This window comes from Bolinopsis microptera, chromosome 11, assembly GCF_026151205.1.
Source record: "Bolinopsis microptera isolate Bmic1 chromosome 11, MBARI_Bmic_1.0, whole genome shotgun sequence".
Classification (NCBI taxonomy): Eukaryota; Metazoa; Ctenophora; class Tentaculata; order Lobata; family Bolinopsidae; genus Bolinopsis; species Bolinopsis microptera.
The window spans coordinates 2,283,316-2,300,412 of NC_087082.1; the positions used below are offsets into that span (position 1 = coordinate 2,283,316).

General features: G+C 39.2%; 2 protein-coding genes across 9 annotated transcripts in view; one reads left to right on the plus strand and one right to left on the minus strand.

Annotated features, from left to right (window-relative positions):
• Positions 1-4,955, plus strand: part of LOC134822536 (probable 3-ketoacyl-CoA thiolase) — a 32,117-nt gene extending 27,162 nt beyond the window's left edge. Inside the window, exons 2-9 of the mRNA XM_063833645.1 lie at positions 848-937; positions 1,158-1,255; positions 1,459-1,539; positions 2,682-2,999; positions 3,138-3,571; positions 3,709-3,871; positions 4,047-4,211; positions 4,487-4,955. Coding sequence (XP_063689715.1) covers positions 856-937; positions 1,158-1,255; positions 1,459-1,539; positions 2,682-2,999; positions 3,138-3,571; positions 3,709-3,871; positions 4,047-4,211; positions 4,487-4,522 — 1,377 coding nt within the window. The 5' untranslated portion in view covers positions 848-855 and the 3' untranslated portion in view covers positions 4,523-4,955. The remainder of the gene's footprint in view (positions 1-847; positions 938-1,157; positions 1,256-1,458; positions 1,540-2,681; positions 3,000-3,137; positions 3,572-3,708; positions 3,872-4,046; positions 4,212-4,486) is intronic.
• Positions 4,956-6,833: 1,878 nt separating this feature from the next.
• Positions 6,834-17,007, minus strand: LOC134823750 (serine/threonine-protein kinase PRP4 homolog). Of its 8 annotated transcripts, none has more exons than XM_063835285.1 (20): positions 16,240-17,007; positions 14,781-15,282; positions 14,397-14,459; positions 13,795-13,841; positions 13,385-13,532; positions 13,048-13,151; positions 12,506-12,925; positions 12,165-12,365; positions 11,708-12,058; positions 11,316-11,569; positions 10,825-11,084; positions 10,273-10,357; positions 9,887-10,034; positions 9,570-9,707; positions 8,614-8,767; positions 8,378-8,492; positions 8,112-8,200; positions 7,833-7,982; positions 7,589-7,678; positions 6,834-7,285 (listed from the first exon to the last, which is right to left on the minus strand). In XM_063835285.1, the coding sequence occupies exons 5-20, from the start codon at positions 13,523-13,525 to the stop codon at positions 7,166-7,168; spliced, it is 2,820 nt and encodes a 939-aa protein (XP_063691355.1). In that variant the 5' UTR covers positions 13,526-13,532; positions 13,795-13,841; positions 14,397-14,459; positions 14,781-15,282; positions 16,240-17,007; the 3' UTR covers positions 6,834-7,165. The 8 variants fall into 8 exon arrangements, with proteins under 8 accessions (XP_063691355.1, XP_063691357.1, XP_063691359.1 ...); XM_063835287.1 differs by having other exon boundaries at positions 13,689-13,841; XM_063835289.1 differs by lacking the exon at positions 16,240-17,007 and having other exon boundaries at positions 14,781-14,818; positions 14,962-15,164.
• Between the last annotated feature and the right edge of the window lie 90 nt (positions 17,008-17,097).

The window sequence follows — 17,097 nt, forward strand, 5'->3', positions numbered from 1 at the left end:
TCAACCCCGCATACTCTGGAAAAACTGGCAAAACCGTTTAAGCTAAATCGTCATGAAAATTCTAGTGTCACGAAACATAATATCCGATCAATATTTATTATTTGTGAGTGAATAAATCTCATTTTCACATCATTCTTTTTGCCCAATTCTTTAAATAGTTCTCCGAACAATAGCTAACAAAATGGCAACTGCTCCATTTCGACGGGAGCGGTTGATAGACCTTATAGACAACGATTGGCGAGAAGATGCCCTGCCAAGCAACGACATACCCGTTCCTGAAGATGCCTTACCAAATCAGAACGACACAGATGTGACTGCTGTAGAAAGTATTCAGGACCAGGAGTTCAAATGGACAGATACCGGACTCGGAGACGTCAGATGAACCTAATTCCTCACAAAATCTGCAATTAATTCAGATCAACGCAACCGATCTTACATAAATATATATCTTCCTTGATGTGATCAATTGCAACATTCGAATCTGACTAAGCTGCATGGTGCTATCTGCAATGCACCACTGTTATATTGCGGTTCGACAAACGATGTTATTGAAGGAAGGTTTTACTTTTATTTATGTTTCTCACAGATTGTTTTTATCCCCGCAGCACACTTGTAACCGGATGTAGAACATGTATTTTAATGTATTCCAGTTACCACGTACTTATTATTATATTGAATATTGACTTTACTGCACAATTTACTGTAATGCTTCGAAAATTGAATATTTACTTGTTGTTTATGTTGCAAATTTCAGTTTATTATGTCAATTTCAGAATGTAGTGGAGCAGCTTATATTGATTATTGAGTAACCCCAGTAACTACCTTGAACTATCATTCCCATTTTCCAAGGGCAGTATGTCAGTATTAGGACGTATCAGCCTTAAGCCCCAGAATCTTCTGAACATATCTCGTGCTGCATTCTCTTCGGCAAACAATGGTTAGTGAATGTCAATTAGAATAATCAAATTAATGCAATTACAGCGAGAAAAAAGCATGAATTTAAATTTTCTTAATTTTTAGTTTTAACTGTTTCTGTAATTTTTGCTGCAACCTCGCACCGCCAGTACGTGTTTTTAGAAGTGGATTTAGTTCGGCCCCTCCTTTACAGTTACCATACACATTAAAATGAGTAAACTGATACCATTTGTCTACTTCAGATCCGTCACAGAACGTAGTGTTGGTAGATGGAGTCCGAACACCTTTCCAAACATCCTGCAGTGGCTATGAGAAACTCATGGCACATGACCTTCAGAAGGTAAGTTACAGTTGCTGATTCTGCTGGGACTTTCAGAAAACTTCTTTTCAACAAATGCAATAGGCTTAGTAAATTTTCACGTTAAGAAAGATTTAAAATGAGTACAAAAGGTAATGCCAGAGTTTAACATGATTCGACTTTTTTGGGATCACCAGCAGAAAATGAGTTAAGTTTTACCTCTGACACGGTAAACTGTGTTACAGATGGCAATCAGTGGTCTGCTGAAGAGGACGGGAGTAGAGCACAAAGACATTGATCACGTGATCTGCGGAACTGTTATCCAGGTACATTAACTTTACTCGCGGTATGCCCGTCTATTAGTCCTACTTTAAAATAAAAGTCCGTTTTGAGACAATAAAAGTCAAACCACCAAGCCGGGGCCTGGCTTAAACAGTCCATGTCGCGCCCTTCATAAAATTGTTTGCGGATATACCTACATAAACAGTGACTTCACAGTGCATTATAGGGATTAAGGAATTAAGATTTGAACAACGTGAATGTTTTACTACATTTTTTCCCCGAAAATTAGTAGGCAGGTATGATCTTGTTACTCTTCATAACCGAATTACCGGTGATGAACTTTAGAGTGATGTTGTAAATTGAGAAGATGATCGTAAGAAAAGCTATGGGATGAAACAAAAGATTGAGTTACATTTTCAAGGTTATTAAGTTACATTTAAATTAAACATTTCTTAACTGTCCTTCACCACAACTAAAACTCAAAAATTGGCAACTGTCCCCCTCCTATTTCTATTTTGTAACGAAGAGTTATGTATTGTGAGGATCCCAAGACCTTGCAACAATCTAGTGTTTTGAGCGTGCAACACTTCACTAAACTTTCGTGCGTCAATGAAAACTTTCCTTCATCTCTGATTTCGTAAAATCCACACTAGAATATTGCATATTCCGTGTAAGTTTTAATACGTGTTTGTTGTAACACGTGTAAGTTAACAAGTGTGTACGGTAATTATTCTTCGTTCAAGTGCATGTTACTCGAGTTACGTTCCTAACTAGATTATTATTAACTCGATTATTATAATTATAAACGGAGATAACATATTCCGAAGTAGAATAACCAGGTTGGTAGCAGAACTACCAGGTTGGTATTAGAACTACCAGGTTGGTAGCAGAACTACCAGGTTGGTAGCAGAACTACCAGGTTGTGTTAAACACGATTATGAAGCTTTAAATAACATCTAGAAGCTGGAATTTCTCGCCATTAGCAATATACACGTCACACATAATGACAACTAATATATTCTGCATAATAGGCCTAGGGTACATCATGATCGAATGTAGAATGTACATTGTACTATTTTACTTTACGTATAACATGAGTACTACTAGTGGGGGAGGGGAGGCAGATTAAAGTGAAAAAATGTAGAGCTGAGTGGTATCGGATAATTATATTCCACATTCTTTTCAGGAGCCTAAAACCAGCAACATAGCCAGAGAAGCGATGCTCGAAGCTGGACTTCCCGACACAATCCCAGCGCACACAGTAACACTTGCATGTATCTCCTCCAACGTAGCTATAACTGACGCCATGGGCATGATCAGGACTGGCGCGGTGGACAGCGTGATAGCTGGCGGTGTGGAGACCATGTCAGATGTTCCACTGAGGCTGAGCAGGAAGTTGAGGACCAGGCTCATTTCCATGAACTTGAAGAAGAAGAACAAGAGTATTGGTCAGATGGTTGGACACATGAGGGGGATCAAGTTAAAGGATGTTTTCGGTATCGAGGTACGAAACATTTTTAATATTTCAAATAGTTTTAATCTCAAATTTAATTGTTTTATAAAATTGTATAATTTCACCAATATTTTAATATGTTTTTTCAATCTGGCCAATTCTTGTAAACTAAAAACCTTCTCCGCACAGATGCCAGCGATAGCAGAGTTCAGTACCGGTGAAGTTATGGGACACTCTGCAGACCGTCTGGCTGCTTCGTTCAACGTGTCCCGTCTAGAACAAGACGAATACGCTCTCCGGTCCCACTCCCTCGCTGACAAGGCAACAAAAGAGGGGCTCCTTAGTGACGTTCTGACGGTCAAAGTGCCTGGTGTTGCTGAGAAAATTTCAACTGATAACACGATTAAATTGAACACGCTAGAAAAGATAAGCAAGTTGAAGCCCGCGTTTATAAAACCAAACGGCACAGTCACTGCCGCTAACAGCTCAGCTCTGACTGACGGAGCGTCCGCGTGTCTTATTATGAGAGAGGACAAGGCTCTTGCTCTGGGTTTCAAGCCTAAGGCTTATCTCCGGGAATATTGTTACGTGGCTCGTGACCCTAAGGAACAGCTTCTGCTCGGGTAAGTTTAGTCTAATGTTCAAACTTCAATGTCCATTAGGTTTATTGTCTGGATCCTTGTTATTCTGACATTTGGTGTCGCTTACAATTCAACTTCAATAAATATCTGTCATATTAAACTATTAAACACATTTTCAGTCCATCCTACGCAACAAACAAAGTTCTGGAGAGAGCTGGTTTGACAAAGGACGATATTGACGTGTACGAATTCCACGAGGCGTTCGCTGGACAGATCCTAGCAGTTCTTAACGCCCTTAAGAGCGAGAGCTTCTGTAAAAATTACATGGGCAGGAGTGAGGCGGTGAGTTGATGGTTGAGGATAAATATTTTTAAAGGCGATGGACAGGACTTTTGGACAATTTTTTAGGAACTTGATGAGATATTTGAGTCATCTACGGATCAATATGGTATTGAATAGTATAATGACTCCCACTTACACTTAATGACGACCATCATATAAACAATTCATATTTCAGTTCGGTGAGATCCCCTTGGAGAAGTTTAACAATTGGGGCGGGTCCCTCTCCCTTGGTCACCCCTTCGGAGCCACAGGTGTCCGAATAACCACTATGGCAGCTAACCGACTGATCCACGAGGACGGACAGTTTGCACTTCTAGCTGCGTGCGCGGCTGGTGGTCATGTGAGTGCCATTTAATATCAGTCAAGTTTTTCTTCTTTCACTTATTTTTTAGTATGAGGAACATATTTTTGATTTCGTTGGCACTAATTGGAAAATCTTCGACTAAAAAAGTAATAAACAGCTGCTGTAAAATTAAAAATGTAATCTGAACCTGTGTTCTATGATAACAAAGGATAGGAAGTAGCGAGGTAGTCTAATTGGCAGTAGTGCATAATTATTGTAATGACGCTTAATTGTCTTACCGTACTGTCGAATAACGTATTAATTTCTTTCAGGCGGTTGGACAGATCCTGGAGAGATACCCCTCTTAATTGGTTATCCTACTTAACTAATCAGACTCGACATTTTAAATAGATTTTGTACATGTTGAACACAAACCATCCTAATTTATAAATATAAGACTTTTGATTGTAAATCACCCGCAATTTTACGATATCGTATGTTGCAGATCTGCAGTCAAACTTTTCTTCTTTCACCTTGACACGGCAAATAATGCATGAAGTTTGTCTTTCACCCAAATCAATAATATAATTAACTACTGTCCTCTGTGAGTCTTGATTTATTAATGTATTTATAGAGTCCCTATGTTAGGATTTTGTTGATTCGATTAAATTACAATCCCGAAGTTAATTATATCGAGTCCTGAATTTTTGCCACTTATCTGGATCAGATGTTAATCATGAACTTAGTTAGTTAGAAGAATTTATGCTGTAATTTTCACGTTTTGGTATTAATGTTATTTAATCTCAGACTTTTACTTATAAATCTTCGTTCCACGCTCGAGTTCTACGGTTGGGGATGGATCGTTACCTGAGGACTTCAGGCTTAAGTATTCAAAAACCGAAGATATGGCGAAGTGACCCGTTATGGTATTGGTTAGGGGGGTTGGGATTAGGGTTTATATTATGTAAAACCGTTTTGTACGGCTTCAAAACCATAAAAACCAAAGTCACGTGAAATTTTTGGGCGAGCGAATTAGTAAGAGCTGAAGTGGCCGGTTGGCGCCGTTCAGTTCACAGTTGTCCATTGTTAATAGACTAGCCCTCAAGAGTCAAGCCCTGAGTGTGCTGTGCTACTTCGTAGCACTTGCCTCGGACCATAAAATTTCGAGAAGAAAGCGGCGCGCACTACTTCGAAGAAATTTAGACGGGTAACATCCGTCAAGCCGTTCAGTGGATATGCCAGGACATAGGAGGAGTGATCACAACTCCCAGTCCCATATTTTGTTCGTGCAACCGTACCCGGATGCACCACATCACACATGAAAATTACTAATCATGCATTGTAGCGCGATGCGTCACTGTGCCGCGCCGCGCACTCAATGAGGCTTCTCACAGCGATCTAGATTGTAGCGCGATGCGTTACTGTGCCGCGCCGCGCACTCAATGAGGCTTCTCTGGCTAGATCGGCGAGATGCGCTACTGTGCCGCGCCGAGCTGCCATGAATTTGGAATTGACATCGTCAATTAAATCATGCATAGATAAAGATTTGGTCTTACTTAGTAAGATCGACCAAATCTATGCATGATTACTGAATAAGTTACTGGGCGGCGCTCAGTAAGGTAAATTTTGACCATTGCTTTGACATACGTTGCATGCCACTTTTCGCGCGCGAAGCGCGCGCCGCCGAAGGGATATTGGGATACGAAACATGTATACGAAACATGTATCAACCATTGCTAATGGTCTGGCCCGGCGCGCTAATATTTCGAGAAGAAAGCGGCGCGTGCTACTTCGAAGAAATTTAGACGAGTAACATCCGTCAATGTAAATTTGGTCCAGTGCAGCTAATCAATAAATGGAGCGCGCTTGTACCTCGTGGTGACCCCCACGGTCGCTTCACTTATATAGTGGCGTCTTCGACGCTACAGGGGGAGCCGCGCACTTCGTGCGCGGCGGGTCATACAACGTATGACAAGAGCGCGCCGGGTCAGTACTACTACTTTGTCTCACGTCGCGATCCTCACTTCAGGTATAAACGTACCTATAGTAATGGCGAAAGCCACAATGTAGGCAAAGCCGCAGCAGCTGGCCCACGGCATGAGGAATTAAATGAGGCAACACCAATGATACCTGTACAATATTAATATTGTCGTTCATCGTTTTAGATTTTAAATCTCGTTCAAATATTATATTACGTTGTCATTATCAATATTTACCCGGATATCCGATCAATTTCTAAATTTGTTCACTATCAGAGTGAAATTTGAATTAAAATATTGTCAATTTGTAACGTGGCAGGGTGGCTCAGTTGGTAGGTGATGGGTTGACACGTTGCAACCCCTTTTCGCGCGCGGCGGTCTCCGTTGTACGACCCGCCGCGCACGAGTGCACGGCTCCCCCTGTTGCCTGTATCGTAGAAACTCTATAGGGTGAAACGACGATGGGGGTCACGACGTGATACAAGGCCTCCGGCGCGTCAAATCTCCATTAAACATGATAATGATTCCTCAGTCGCCGAGAACTGGACACTGGTCACATTGCACACGAGTTAAAGACTGAGAGTTGGTATAATTTATTTCAGATCCTGCTTCCTTTTCCATTTGCACACTTCATCATAATTTAACACGCATGATCATACTATGTGATTTGTAAGGAAATGTACAAGTAAAATACGCTATATATGACTGTAATACATCAATGAAAATGGAAAAGCAATTATGGAGAAAAGATAACAGTCAACATGAGACACTGAGACAGTCTCAGTTGAGTCATCTCTGAAATTCGAGAACTGAACTGCAATTTATTCAACCATCAAAAAGTCAAAATATGAAAATTTTTGGTCTGTACAGCAACAAAACTCTTCTGCAATCCCATTCTTTACATTTTAAACTAATAAAAAACTTTTACTGTAACATAAAACTTGGCAAAATCTTTCTGCATTCGATAAAAAATTATGCAGAAACAAGCCAATTATAAATTGCGTCAAATCGAGAGAAGCTAACAGCTACTTTTCATTTCATTTTCTCCATAATAAACGGAGTCCTGAGAGCATCGTTAAGTGAAATTCGTTTGGTTGGGTCAAGAACTATCATTCTGTCGAGAAGGTCTCTGAACTGCGTTACTTTTCGCATCTGAAACAGAGGAGAGTTGATAAGTGATAACTGGTGCGTGTAGATCTTGTAATGCAGGAATATTAAAATAATCACCGGGTAATTGTACCCATAAACCGAATAATCCTATAATTAGAGATAATAGTTCGGTCGAGCTAATCGCTTAGAAGACGTTCTCGATATCATCCTCAAAATGTAGGACAGTCTTAAAGTTCACATAAGACCACTCACAACAACCCCTCAATTTGGACGACCGAGAAAAAACGGGCAGCATTATCCGCTAACAATGCTACCAACTAATATTAACCAGTAATGTAAACTGACCTGTTCATCGGATAAATTTTTCTGTTTTCCAACTAAAACTCGAAGTAGATCTATATTGGGGTTTATAGAGTGTATTACTGTGATTTTCTCCTGAAAATAAAATAGTGCAGATGATATTGTTACCTATAAGTGTGCTCAGAATAGTACACGAAATAATAAGCTTATTTTTGATAAGGATGCAGATAAGATTGGATTTAGAAGATAATATTAAAAGCTTAACTAAAATAACCTAGATTACACTTACACGTTCGGTAACTTTGTCTACTTCGGAGTACAGGAAGTTCATATTGTTGTCGAAGTGGTTGTCCTTGAATGCACCCTTTCTGACATTTTTGTTGTGGAATTTTCCCCTCAAATCTTGCATTAACTTTAACATCTCATTGTTCGTTTTTCCCTGGATGTCATGTAATATTTGAATAGCGTTGACAATTTTAAAAGGTCAGCGTGTATACTGTATACATACTTTTAACGATACCATATTCTTCACTTCAGATAAATAAGAATGGTGTGAAAGTGAACTTACTGGGAACATGATTTTTCCTGTGTAAAGCTCGTACCAAGTACACCCGACCGCCCACAAGTCAGCGTTATAGTCGTACCTGTTACCCAAAACTGAAATAATTAAGAGCTGTGATAGTGTGATACGATGGTAGGGCTAAGTCATATCCTACCCATGGTTTGTACTGCAGTTATGATATGTTCAGATCTGGAGAGGAGTTTTGATTACCGCAACATAGCATTCCCTGTCGGACAACGCCAAATATATAATACCGAAATAAAAGTACTCACTAATTTCAGGGGCTCTGTAAAATCTGGAGGCTAGATATGGTGTCGCCTCGATCTCGTTAGCGTAACAAGAACTGCCAAAATCACACAGCTTTAACTGGAGCTTGTTCTCGCTTACCTAGGACGAGGGAATTAACAGTTAGTTTTAAAATGTTGATGGTTGATCAGGTAATGATTTTAAAGATGTTTTTCACAACATCTGTGAAATGTTTTACACTGTAAAAGAAAATGTCCCTTACCAAGATATTATCTGGTTTAATGTCCATATGAAGTATTCCGTTTTTCTTCAATAGCTTCAGTGCAAAGAGGAGCTGTTGACTGTAACTTCTAACAGCTTTAATGTGTAAACCCACGTCTTTACCGTACTTCTTCAGAACCTCTCGTAGGTTCATGCTGAAAGTGATCGATCAAATGAGACACGTTGACATGGCTGTAATTAAGGAGGATAGTAAAGGTCAGGTTTGTTACTGAAGTCTGTAACACCACTGACCATGTGGCAGGTGGTGGTAAAACTGGGCGGGCTCCTGAACAGGGACACACCCTGCCATAGACCAGGAATAGCTGATTATCTGTGAAGAGCTTACTTGTATTAACCAGCATAGAATTCAGTGCAGTATTTAGTTATTTAGGAGAAAATATTATTATTATGCATGTATGGAATAAATTAATTAAGTTCAGTGCAGGGCAGGGCGCGCGCGCACGACTGTTTACTTTTCAGTTGTAAGTTGTGATGTTTTGTACACAAATAAACCATTCGCGTAGGCGCAAAAGTGGATATTAAAGGTGACCTACCAGATAACCAAAACGGTCGATTGTTTTCTAAACCTTAGAAGTCTACAGAAATGTTGTAAATATAATTATTTTCGTGTTGTAGAAGAAGTAAAAGGTGCTTTATACCAATTATGAAGAGTTCAGCAAACTAGGGGCGTAGGTGTTGAAATTTTCTAACCTAGAATTAAAAGACAAGTTCACTTTCCTCAGAATATCACGGTGTGCCCTTCCAACTTTCCAACAACAAAAAACACGTACAGGGCAAAAATTGTGCCACGCCGTCTGATTTGATGTGTCAACACAATCCTGATTGTTTGACACAAATTTCCAGGGAGCTTTTGAAAATAATCTGACAGCATTTGCTATGAGCTTCTGGTCCCCCCGGCCCCCCCCCCCCCCCTTAACAGTCACCAATTCAACCAACCTGAGAGATTCGAATACAAGACACAAATGGTTCCTGTGCGTAAAGGACCGGTACAAGGTCAGACAATGATATTTGCTGTCTGGGTCTGCTTGTCTCAGTCGTGCTAACACTTCCAATTCTCTCTGTCCTGATTTCTCCCTGATATTTGTGTTATTAATAATCAATTAAATAATATATTTGTCATTTAGATTTTAACATGATTGACCAATATTTCGTCCAAGGAATTTCCACCCCTTACCATTTACCTTTGCCTAAATTAAAATTTCTGGCTGTGATCAAAACAAAAATCACTAAAACTAACACCATTAAAAACTCACATAATTTCATTGTTCCTGATGATCTTGACACAGACCTCGCTGTCTCCCTTGGTAGTGTCACGTGCACGGACCACGTTACTGAATACACCCTGTCCTGTGTAACCGTACACTTGGTATTTCTTATCCAGGATCTCCCCTATACGCACTCCTGGGGGGACACAAACTTGTTGAAAGCAAGAAAGTATATACTTATCAGATACCCACTGAACGTCTTTCGAGAAGCAGTCTCTGTTTACATAGTCATGGTGATGAATTGAGATAAAATTGTTAAAATTGTTTGGATACTCGAAAAGAGCCTTTCAGTTTGCTGAAGCGATCAACTTAACTAACTGGCAAAACGCGAACGAATTTGCCAGTTTAGGGGATTATAATTAATGATTACTTACTGTAATATCCGTCAGAATCGTCCCAGTTGTCTGTTAAATTAGGATTATCAAGAGCATTCTGGTTGTTAACTGCTACTGTAGGACTCTGAGAGAAACAGGATTATTTTAAAGAAACAGGATTATTTAAAAAAAACAGGATTATATTAAAGAAATAGGATTATTTTAAAGAAACAGGATTATTTTAAAGAAACAGAATTATTGTTAAGAAACAGGAATATTTTAAAGAAATAGGAATATTGTTAAGAAACAGGAATATTTTAAAGAAATAGGAATATCTTAATGAAACAGGAATATTTTAAAGAAATAGGAATATCTTAATGAAACAGGAATATTGTTAAATCTATCTCGTACTCCGACTTTTGTTAAAGATATGTTTTCACTTGTATGGCTAGGCATTTGATTGGTAAAATTACAGCGGTCCGTATTACAATGTTAGCTTTACCACATATGTCTATTGTCTAAGCGTGTTATAAGTGTTATAAGTTATGCGTGACCGTGTTTTACTTCAACACTAAATATGCACTGTAAATTTAAAAATGTTAATAAACGTACCTCAGTGAAGAGTTCGCCAAATATATCTGAAGCGGGTTCTTTAATCTCAACGCTTTCTTTAACTTCCTCAACGTCACTCGATTCTTCAACTTTCTTTCCCTCTTTTGGCTCTTCCTTCTTTAGTTTGGGTTCTTCACTCTTGGTTTCAACCTTTTTAGCGTCCTCGTGTTTTGTTGTCGTTTTCTTTTTAGGGTCAGCCTTCTTAGCTTTCTCCTCTTCAGAGTCACTACTGTCAGATGAGCTTGAGGAGGAACTGGAATCTGAAATTAAGTGGCTACTAATTAAGTAGAAAGACACTGTACATAATATAAAGATAGATGGTTTGAAAATGAATGGTCGTTTATTGAAAGATAATGAAATTGAATCTAGCTCGAGCAGTGGAATCTAATCAACCAAAGTCAATAATTTAATTGTTTAAAAAACACCAACAACTTTGCTAAAACTGTTAGAATATAAAACTTGTGATAAAGAATAAAAAACTAAGAACGAACCGTCGCTGCTGCTACCACTACTAGAACTGCTAGAACTTTTCCTCTTCTTCCTTCGTGCAGCTGCAGTTTTCTTCCTTTCTTCCTCCAAAACTTTCTTCGCTTCTTCTAACTTTTCTTTGGCCTCAACAGTCTTCTTTTCTTCCTCAGCTTTCTTTTCAGACTCTATTTTAGCTTTGATATCCGCATGTCGGGATCTTCGAGCGGCAATAATAGCTTCCTCATCATCACTCTCTTTTAACTCTATATCCAGGATCCTGAAATATAATATAAGTTCATGAAAAGAAATAAACAACAAATTAATTTTCAAAAAACCGACAATAACCTCAAGCCCAAAATTGGGTGAAATGATGAATTTATTTTCATAAAAAATATTGTTCATTCCGACAACTTACTCGTCATCAGAAGACTGAGCTTTCTCCTTTCTCTCATCGGGCCTATCTCTATCATAACTTCTCCTCAGTCTGCTACGAGGTGACCACCGTCGAGGAGACTGCCGTCGAGGTGACCGTCGGGCTTGTCCGCGGTCATATCTGGGATTATACCGCGGAGGAGACCGTCTCGAGGGTGAGCGTGGTTTATCAGCTGATCTTCTAACCGGGGGCCGGTCATTAGATCTCCGGGTTGGGGAGTGTGGTGGTCGATCTGATGATCGTCTGGGAGGGGAGCGCTGACGGTTATCTGATCGTCTGGAGGGAGAACGAGGTCGGTCTTTTGAAGGGCGATCTTGGCCGTTATCTTGGTTCCTGTAAAACCAAACATTAAACTAAGATCAAAAAGTGTGACAAATAAAACGGGCAACACTAACTTATTCGTATTTCTAGGAAGAAAAATGTAAGATTGTGTTTATACTTGATTGGTGATGGAACGCGAAGTGTTGGCAGACATCCTTCTGCTCTCGGTGGTGTCGCCTCCCTCTTCTTAGGGGAAGGGTCACGTGTTTTAACGGAGTTATCTTTACCACCGTCCCGACGTCTAGGCGAACTCTTCTGACGTTTTGGACTAAGGCTGGACTTTGAGAGTGACCTGCTTCGTTTCCTAGTAGAACTTATCCTGATAGATTTATGTTAATTTAGTTATTGACGTAAGTTGATTGAAAGGAACATTCCAATCGTTAAAGAGAACAGTCTGATCAGTGTCGAGTTAAACAAACGTCACCGGAAGACTTTATGTTAATGTTGTCCCAAACTCACTTGCGATCTGGGAGACTGTTTCTATCCTCCTTACTCCTCGATCTCCTCTTCTTCTCCCTCTCATCACTCCTTTGTCTCTTCCTATCATCTGTCTTCCTACTTTTCCTCTCCGACTCTTCATCTCTCTTCGATCTCCGTCTCTTCTCATCTTCTCTGCTATCTCTTCTCGATCTACTGCCCGACTTTGAACGATGTGACCTTCTCGAATGTTCCCGATCTTTCTTGGGAGATTTGGACTTGTGTTTGTGCGATTTCTTCTCTTTTTTAGGAGGAGAGGGTGTGAGGACTCGGGCGTCCTCCTCAGTGGGTGTTGGAGGTTCTCGGTAAGGTTGACGTGGTTCTGATGTTTCCGTGTGACGAGGTGATTCACTGTACGTTTTAGCAAACCAGGGGTACTCAACTTTCTTCACTGATCCAGACCTGCGATGTGTTTTTCTTTTAATACATTTTACATTAAAAGTTATGATATTTTCGAGGATCTTTAACTTAAAGACGTTATTTGTTTCTTTAAAGCAGACGGAAAAAGACAATTTTTAACTCACTTGTCGATTATTTCACCATCTTCTTCATCAGAAGGGCTGGACATGTTCAATGCCGCCCTCAGTCTTCGTTGCTGTTCCTCTAACTCTGACACTGTCAACGCCGCCTGAAAATTAGTGGAGTATCGTCAACATGTGCTCGCAGAGAGAATTAGCATTTTAGGCAAGTATTAATGGGACTCTACCAAATAAGTATATTGATTATTGCAATGTGGTAAAAGACTTGAGATATAATATAAATTTGAAGTAGAAAGTCGACATCCTTAAGAAGCAATATCTTTAGAGTGAGTAACGAACTACCCAACGTTTAGCAAAAATTTATAAACCTAATGGAATTTACCTCATTGAAATTTCCATACTTTGCTTTCTTCTTAATCTTCTTCATTTCCTTTTTTGCTTTCTTCGCTTTCTTTTTATCTTTTTTCACCTTCTTCTTTGCCTTCTTCTCGGCTATCACCTCCTCTGATTCTATCTCGATCATGACTTGCCTAGATAACAAGGCAGAATTATCAGTATACTGAAGCTACATACTCCTTCTCAATGACAGACACATTCAAAAGTGTATTTTCTTCAGCTCATTCTCTTAAATTTTAAGCGTCCTTTATTATTAATATACTTTAATTCGCACAGAGTTTTAAACTAACACTTGATAACACCTTTAGCCATCTCAAGTGGTTGGATTATTCATGATGCGATGCCTCTGAAAGTAAGTTCAAACTCGAGTAAGAGAAGAAGAAAGTGTAAAATTACAATTGTAGTGGGAGATAATACTTCAACTGTTCGTTAGTCCATATCACCTGTGAAAAGGTAATTTATTAGAGCTTGTAATGTAAAATAACGTATATTTTATGACCTGTTACTGTTACTGCTATTTGTCGGCAAATAAATCGAATCAAGTGTACAGATATGTTTAGTAGGTCGCCTATCAATACTGCACGTTAAAGTGCACATATAATACAGTGGCCGCCTAAACTATGTTACTCTCCAGTATATCACATTACCCACTTCACTAACTCTCAATGCATTAAGCATTATAATGCAAACTGCAAAGGTTGCAACATTCATCCATCAACAACTCTCTTAATATGTTCCACTTCTCAACATGGAAAAAGTCTCTCTGTATACGTAGGAAAAAACTTAAGTGTAGTGCTTTTAAGTGCCCTGTGCCATTAACTATGTTAATTTGCATTCAGGACATCCAAGTTAGACTGTCAAGATCTGCATGGAATGCAAACTAATGCAATGTCTAGACTTAAAATGAAGACTATTTACAGTCTACTGTTTCTGTTTACAACTTAGCATTAAATTGATGTGTCCTAGACTTAGATACACATACAGTACCATAAGCTTACAATATAGGACACGTCATAGATAGCGTATGATCAGCTGCTGTTAACGTTCCTTCACCTGGTCATCTGAAGAGGTTAACCTTTATTGTAAACAATCTCATGTCATGTTACATTCAATAAATACAGTAAGTAAGATATCAAGACAACCAACACAATTTACAATTAAAGATGGAAATTCAAAATGTATAGATTATAAAATCCCGTAGCCAAAAATAACTTCAAATCAAATTGGAAATGCGAATGGATAAAATAACGTAAGCTGTAGAATGGGTACACAATATGAACGTAAGTGGTGGCTTAAAGTTGAAATACTGATACAGTATATTAGAATGTGTTAACTGTTTATTGTGTATGAAAAAGATAGTCGTATAACTGCGATAAAATTACCATTCTTACAGTGAGTCAGCTGTGCTGAATATAAACTTCTGAAAAAGTGATGTAATGAATAAATTAAATCTTAATAATGTAAATATTCACTAAGTCATACTAATAATATCTAATAACATCTCACAATATAAATACGTCTACATATTGGCAGTTTAACAAAACAGTGTATTTTGTCCCATACAAACTAGCAGTTGGTTCAACAGATGACAAGATGGTCCGGCAAATATCCACTCTGTTGATCCCCGAACGACTGCTTCATCTGACCACAAATATGTTGTAACCAGTTTTGAAGGATATCACGGTGGCAAAAGAGGGATTTGTACGGAATCTGGCAACTGAGCCGCTAGCGCTGAGCCAGCTCGCAACATCACTTGTCTCCATTATCTGATTTATCTTGGGTTATCAACCTCACCAATTATCTTATCTTATCAGATCTTATCGGAATAACTTATCGACTACCATCAGCACTCTTATCAGTTACCACTTTCTTATCAGAACCGCTCTAAAAAGGAAAAATAGACTTTAGTTTGGCATAGTTACGGTTTGTTGACGTGTAGTGGGGCGCATTAACATGGCTAAGTGCTGGAAAAGAAACGTTAAGAAATAATTAGCTCCATAGTTCTTAAATTCTTAAAGTTATTATAATAGGAGCTATAAAATTTAGTTTTTAATTTTCTGATTGAGCAGGTGTCGGATGTCTTTATGCAGAGGAGCTTTTGTTATTGAAATTCTAAACTATATTTTAAAGACATCGTGAACCTGCTATTAAGTAGTGTAGGAGGTTCTAAAATTGTAGAGTTTGTAACTCTCATTTTTCAAATTTGATATTAGGAGGAACTAAGCCCCATTACATGTAACCTAATATCTTATAATCATTATCAAGCAAATCAGGTGAAACAAATGTTAGTTAGAAAATACAGGAATAAAATAAAATATAATTCTGCATACTGACAGTTCTGAGCGGCTACCACGGCGGTGGAGCGTCGTGAAAATATCATATAACACACAAAATGAGTCTAAACTGCCACAAGTCAGTTCAAGTTGTAAAACGTTCAAGCTATTAAATAATCACAAACAATAACAATGTTAGCCAGGGGTAATTTGAATACAATTTTAGGAAATATCAGTAGCTCTACCGATCGACCGGGTCCTAGCCTTGCCTCAGCTGAAATTCGCCAAAAAATTTCCCACGCGTTTTTGTTATTCAAATAATTCCCGGCTGAATAAAGATATTTCCGGACTTTTCCCCAGCAAGGGTCTGGTTCTGGTCGATAAGTGAGTTCTAACAATCACTACATTGGAAAAAGGTCTTGTCCTTGATAGAAATAAATTACTACAACTAGACTCAAAAAGTCAATGTTCAAAGTTGAGTGCCAGCTCTAAAATGTATGCACAAAAATTGCAGACATCATCGAGCCGTTAGAAATAGAATTCGTCACCATTTTTCAACTATACATACCTCTCAATTTGCAGCGATTTCTGCAGCAGATTTGCTGCTCTTGCTTTTCTTAGGACTCCTTGATCTGGATCGGGAACTGCTACTTCCACTGCCGGATCGGGACCGAGAACGCCTCCTTGAGGAACCCCGAGATCGTGACGAAGACTTTCTCCTCCGCCTATCTCTATCTCTAGATCTCGACCTAGACCTGTCCTTCTTTCCCTCTCTCCGGCACACATCCATGGTGAGCTCAGCACTGCCCTTCAGTTCTCTACATCGATAACACTCCCTGTTCCTCGCAAAGTTATTCTGCTTGCACCGACAACATGTCCAATCTCCTGGTCTAATCTCAAAGGGTCTCCCGTTTCGTTCACTGTAGTAATAAACAGTTCCGTCTCGTCCGATCCTGTACTCAGGGCCGCCTTGTTCTCGCCAATACTGGTCACTGTAACGGTTGTAGTGCCGAGATCTCGAATCAGATCGGGATCTCCGTCTACGTCGGTCAGGTGATTTTGAACGATGTCTCCTGTCACGTGAGCGAGATCCTGAGCGGGACGACCTACGTGATCGTTTTTCTTTAGATCTGGATCTGTCTTTAGACCTAGATCGGCGTTTTGACCTGGATCTGGATCTACTCTTAGATTTGGATTTTTCTTTGGATCTCTGTCTGTCTTCTGATTTTGATTTCTCCTTAGATTTGGATCTATCTTTATCAACCGTACCTCCTCTACTTCTCTCCTTCGATCTGGAGCGGGATTTAGAACCCATATCAGCTCCCTATAAATATTTCATTTATAAGTTTAAATAGCTAATTAAGTCAGTAATATTCGAAAGGTTAAGACGTTAATGTTATGGTGAAGTTGATCCTCATTGAGCACT

What these genes read in the sequence shown, in the direction of transcription:
- LOC134823750 (XM_063835285.1), bottom strand. Translation starts at nt 13,525, where the DNA reads ATGATCGAGATAGAATCAGAGGAGGTGATAGCCGAGAAGAAGGCAAAG. An exon ending in GCTCAGTCTTCTGATGACGA is followed by an intron (nt 11,570 to 11,707) that starts GTAAGTTGTCGG and finishes ATTATATTTCAG; the next exon opens with GATCCTGGATATAGAGTTAA. An exon ending in TAGACAAAGTTACCGAACGT is followed by an intron (nt 7,679 to 7,832) that starts GTAAGTGTAATC and finishes TTTTATTTTCAG; the next exon opens with GAGAAAATCACAGTAATACA.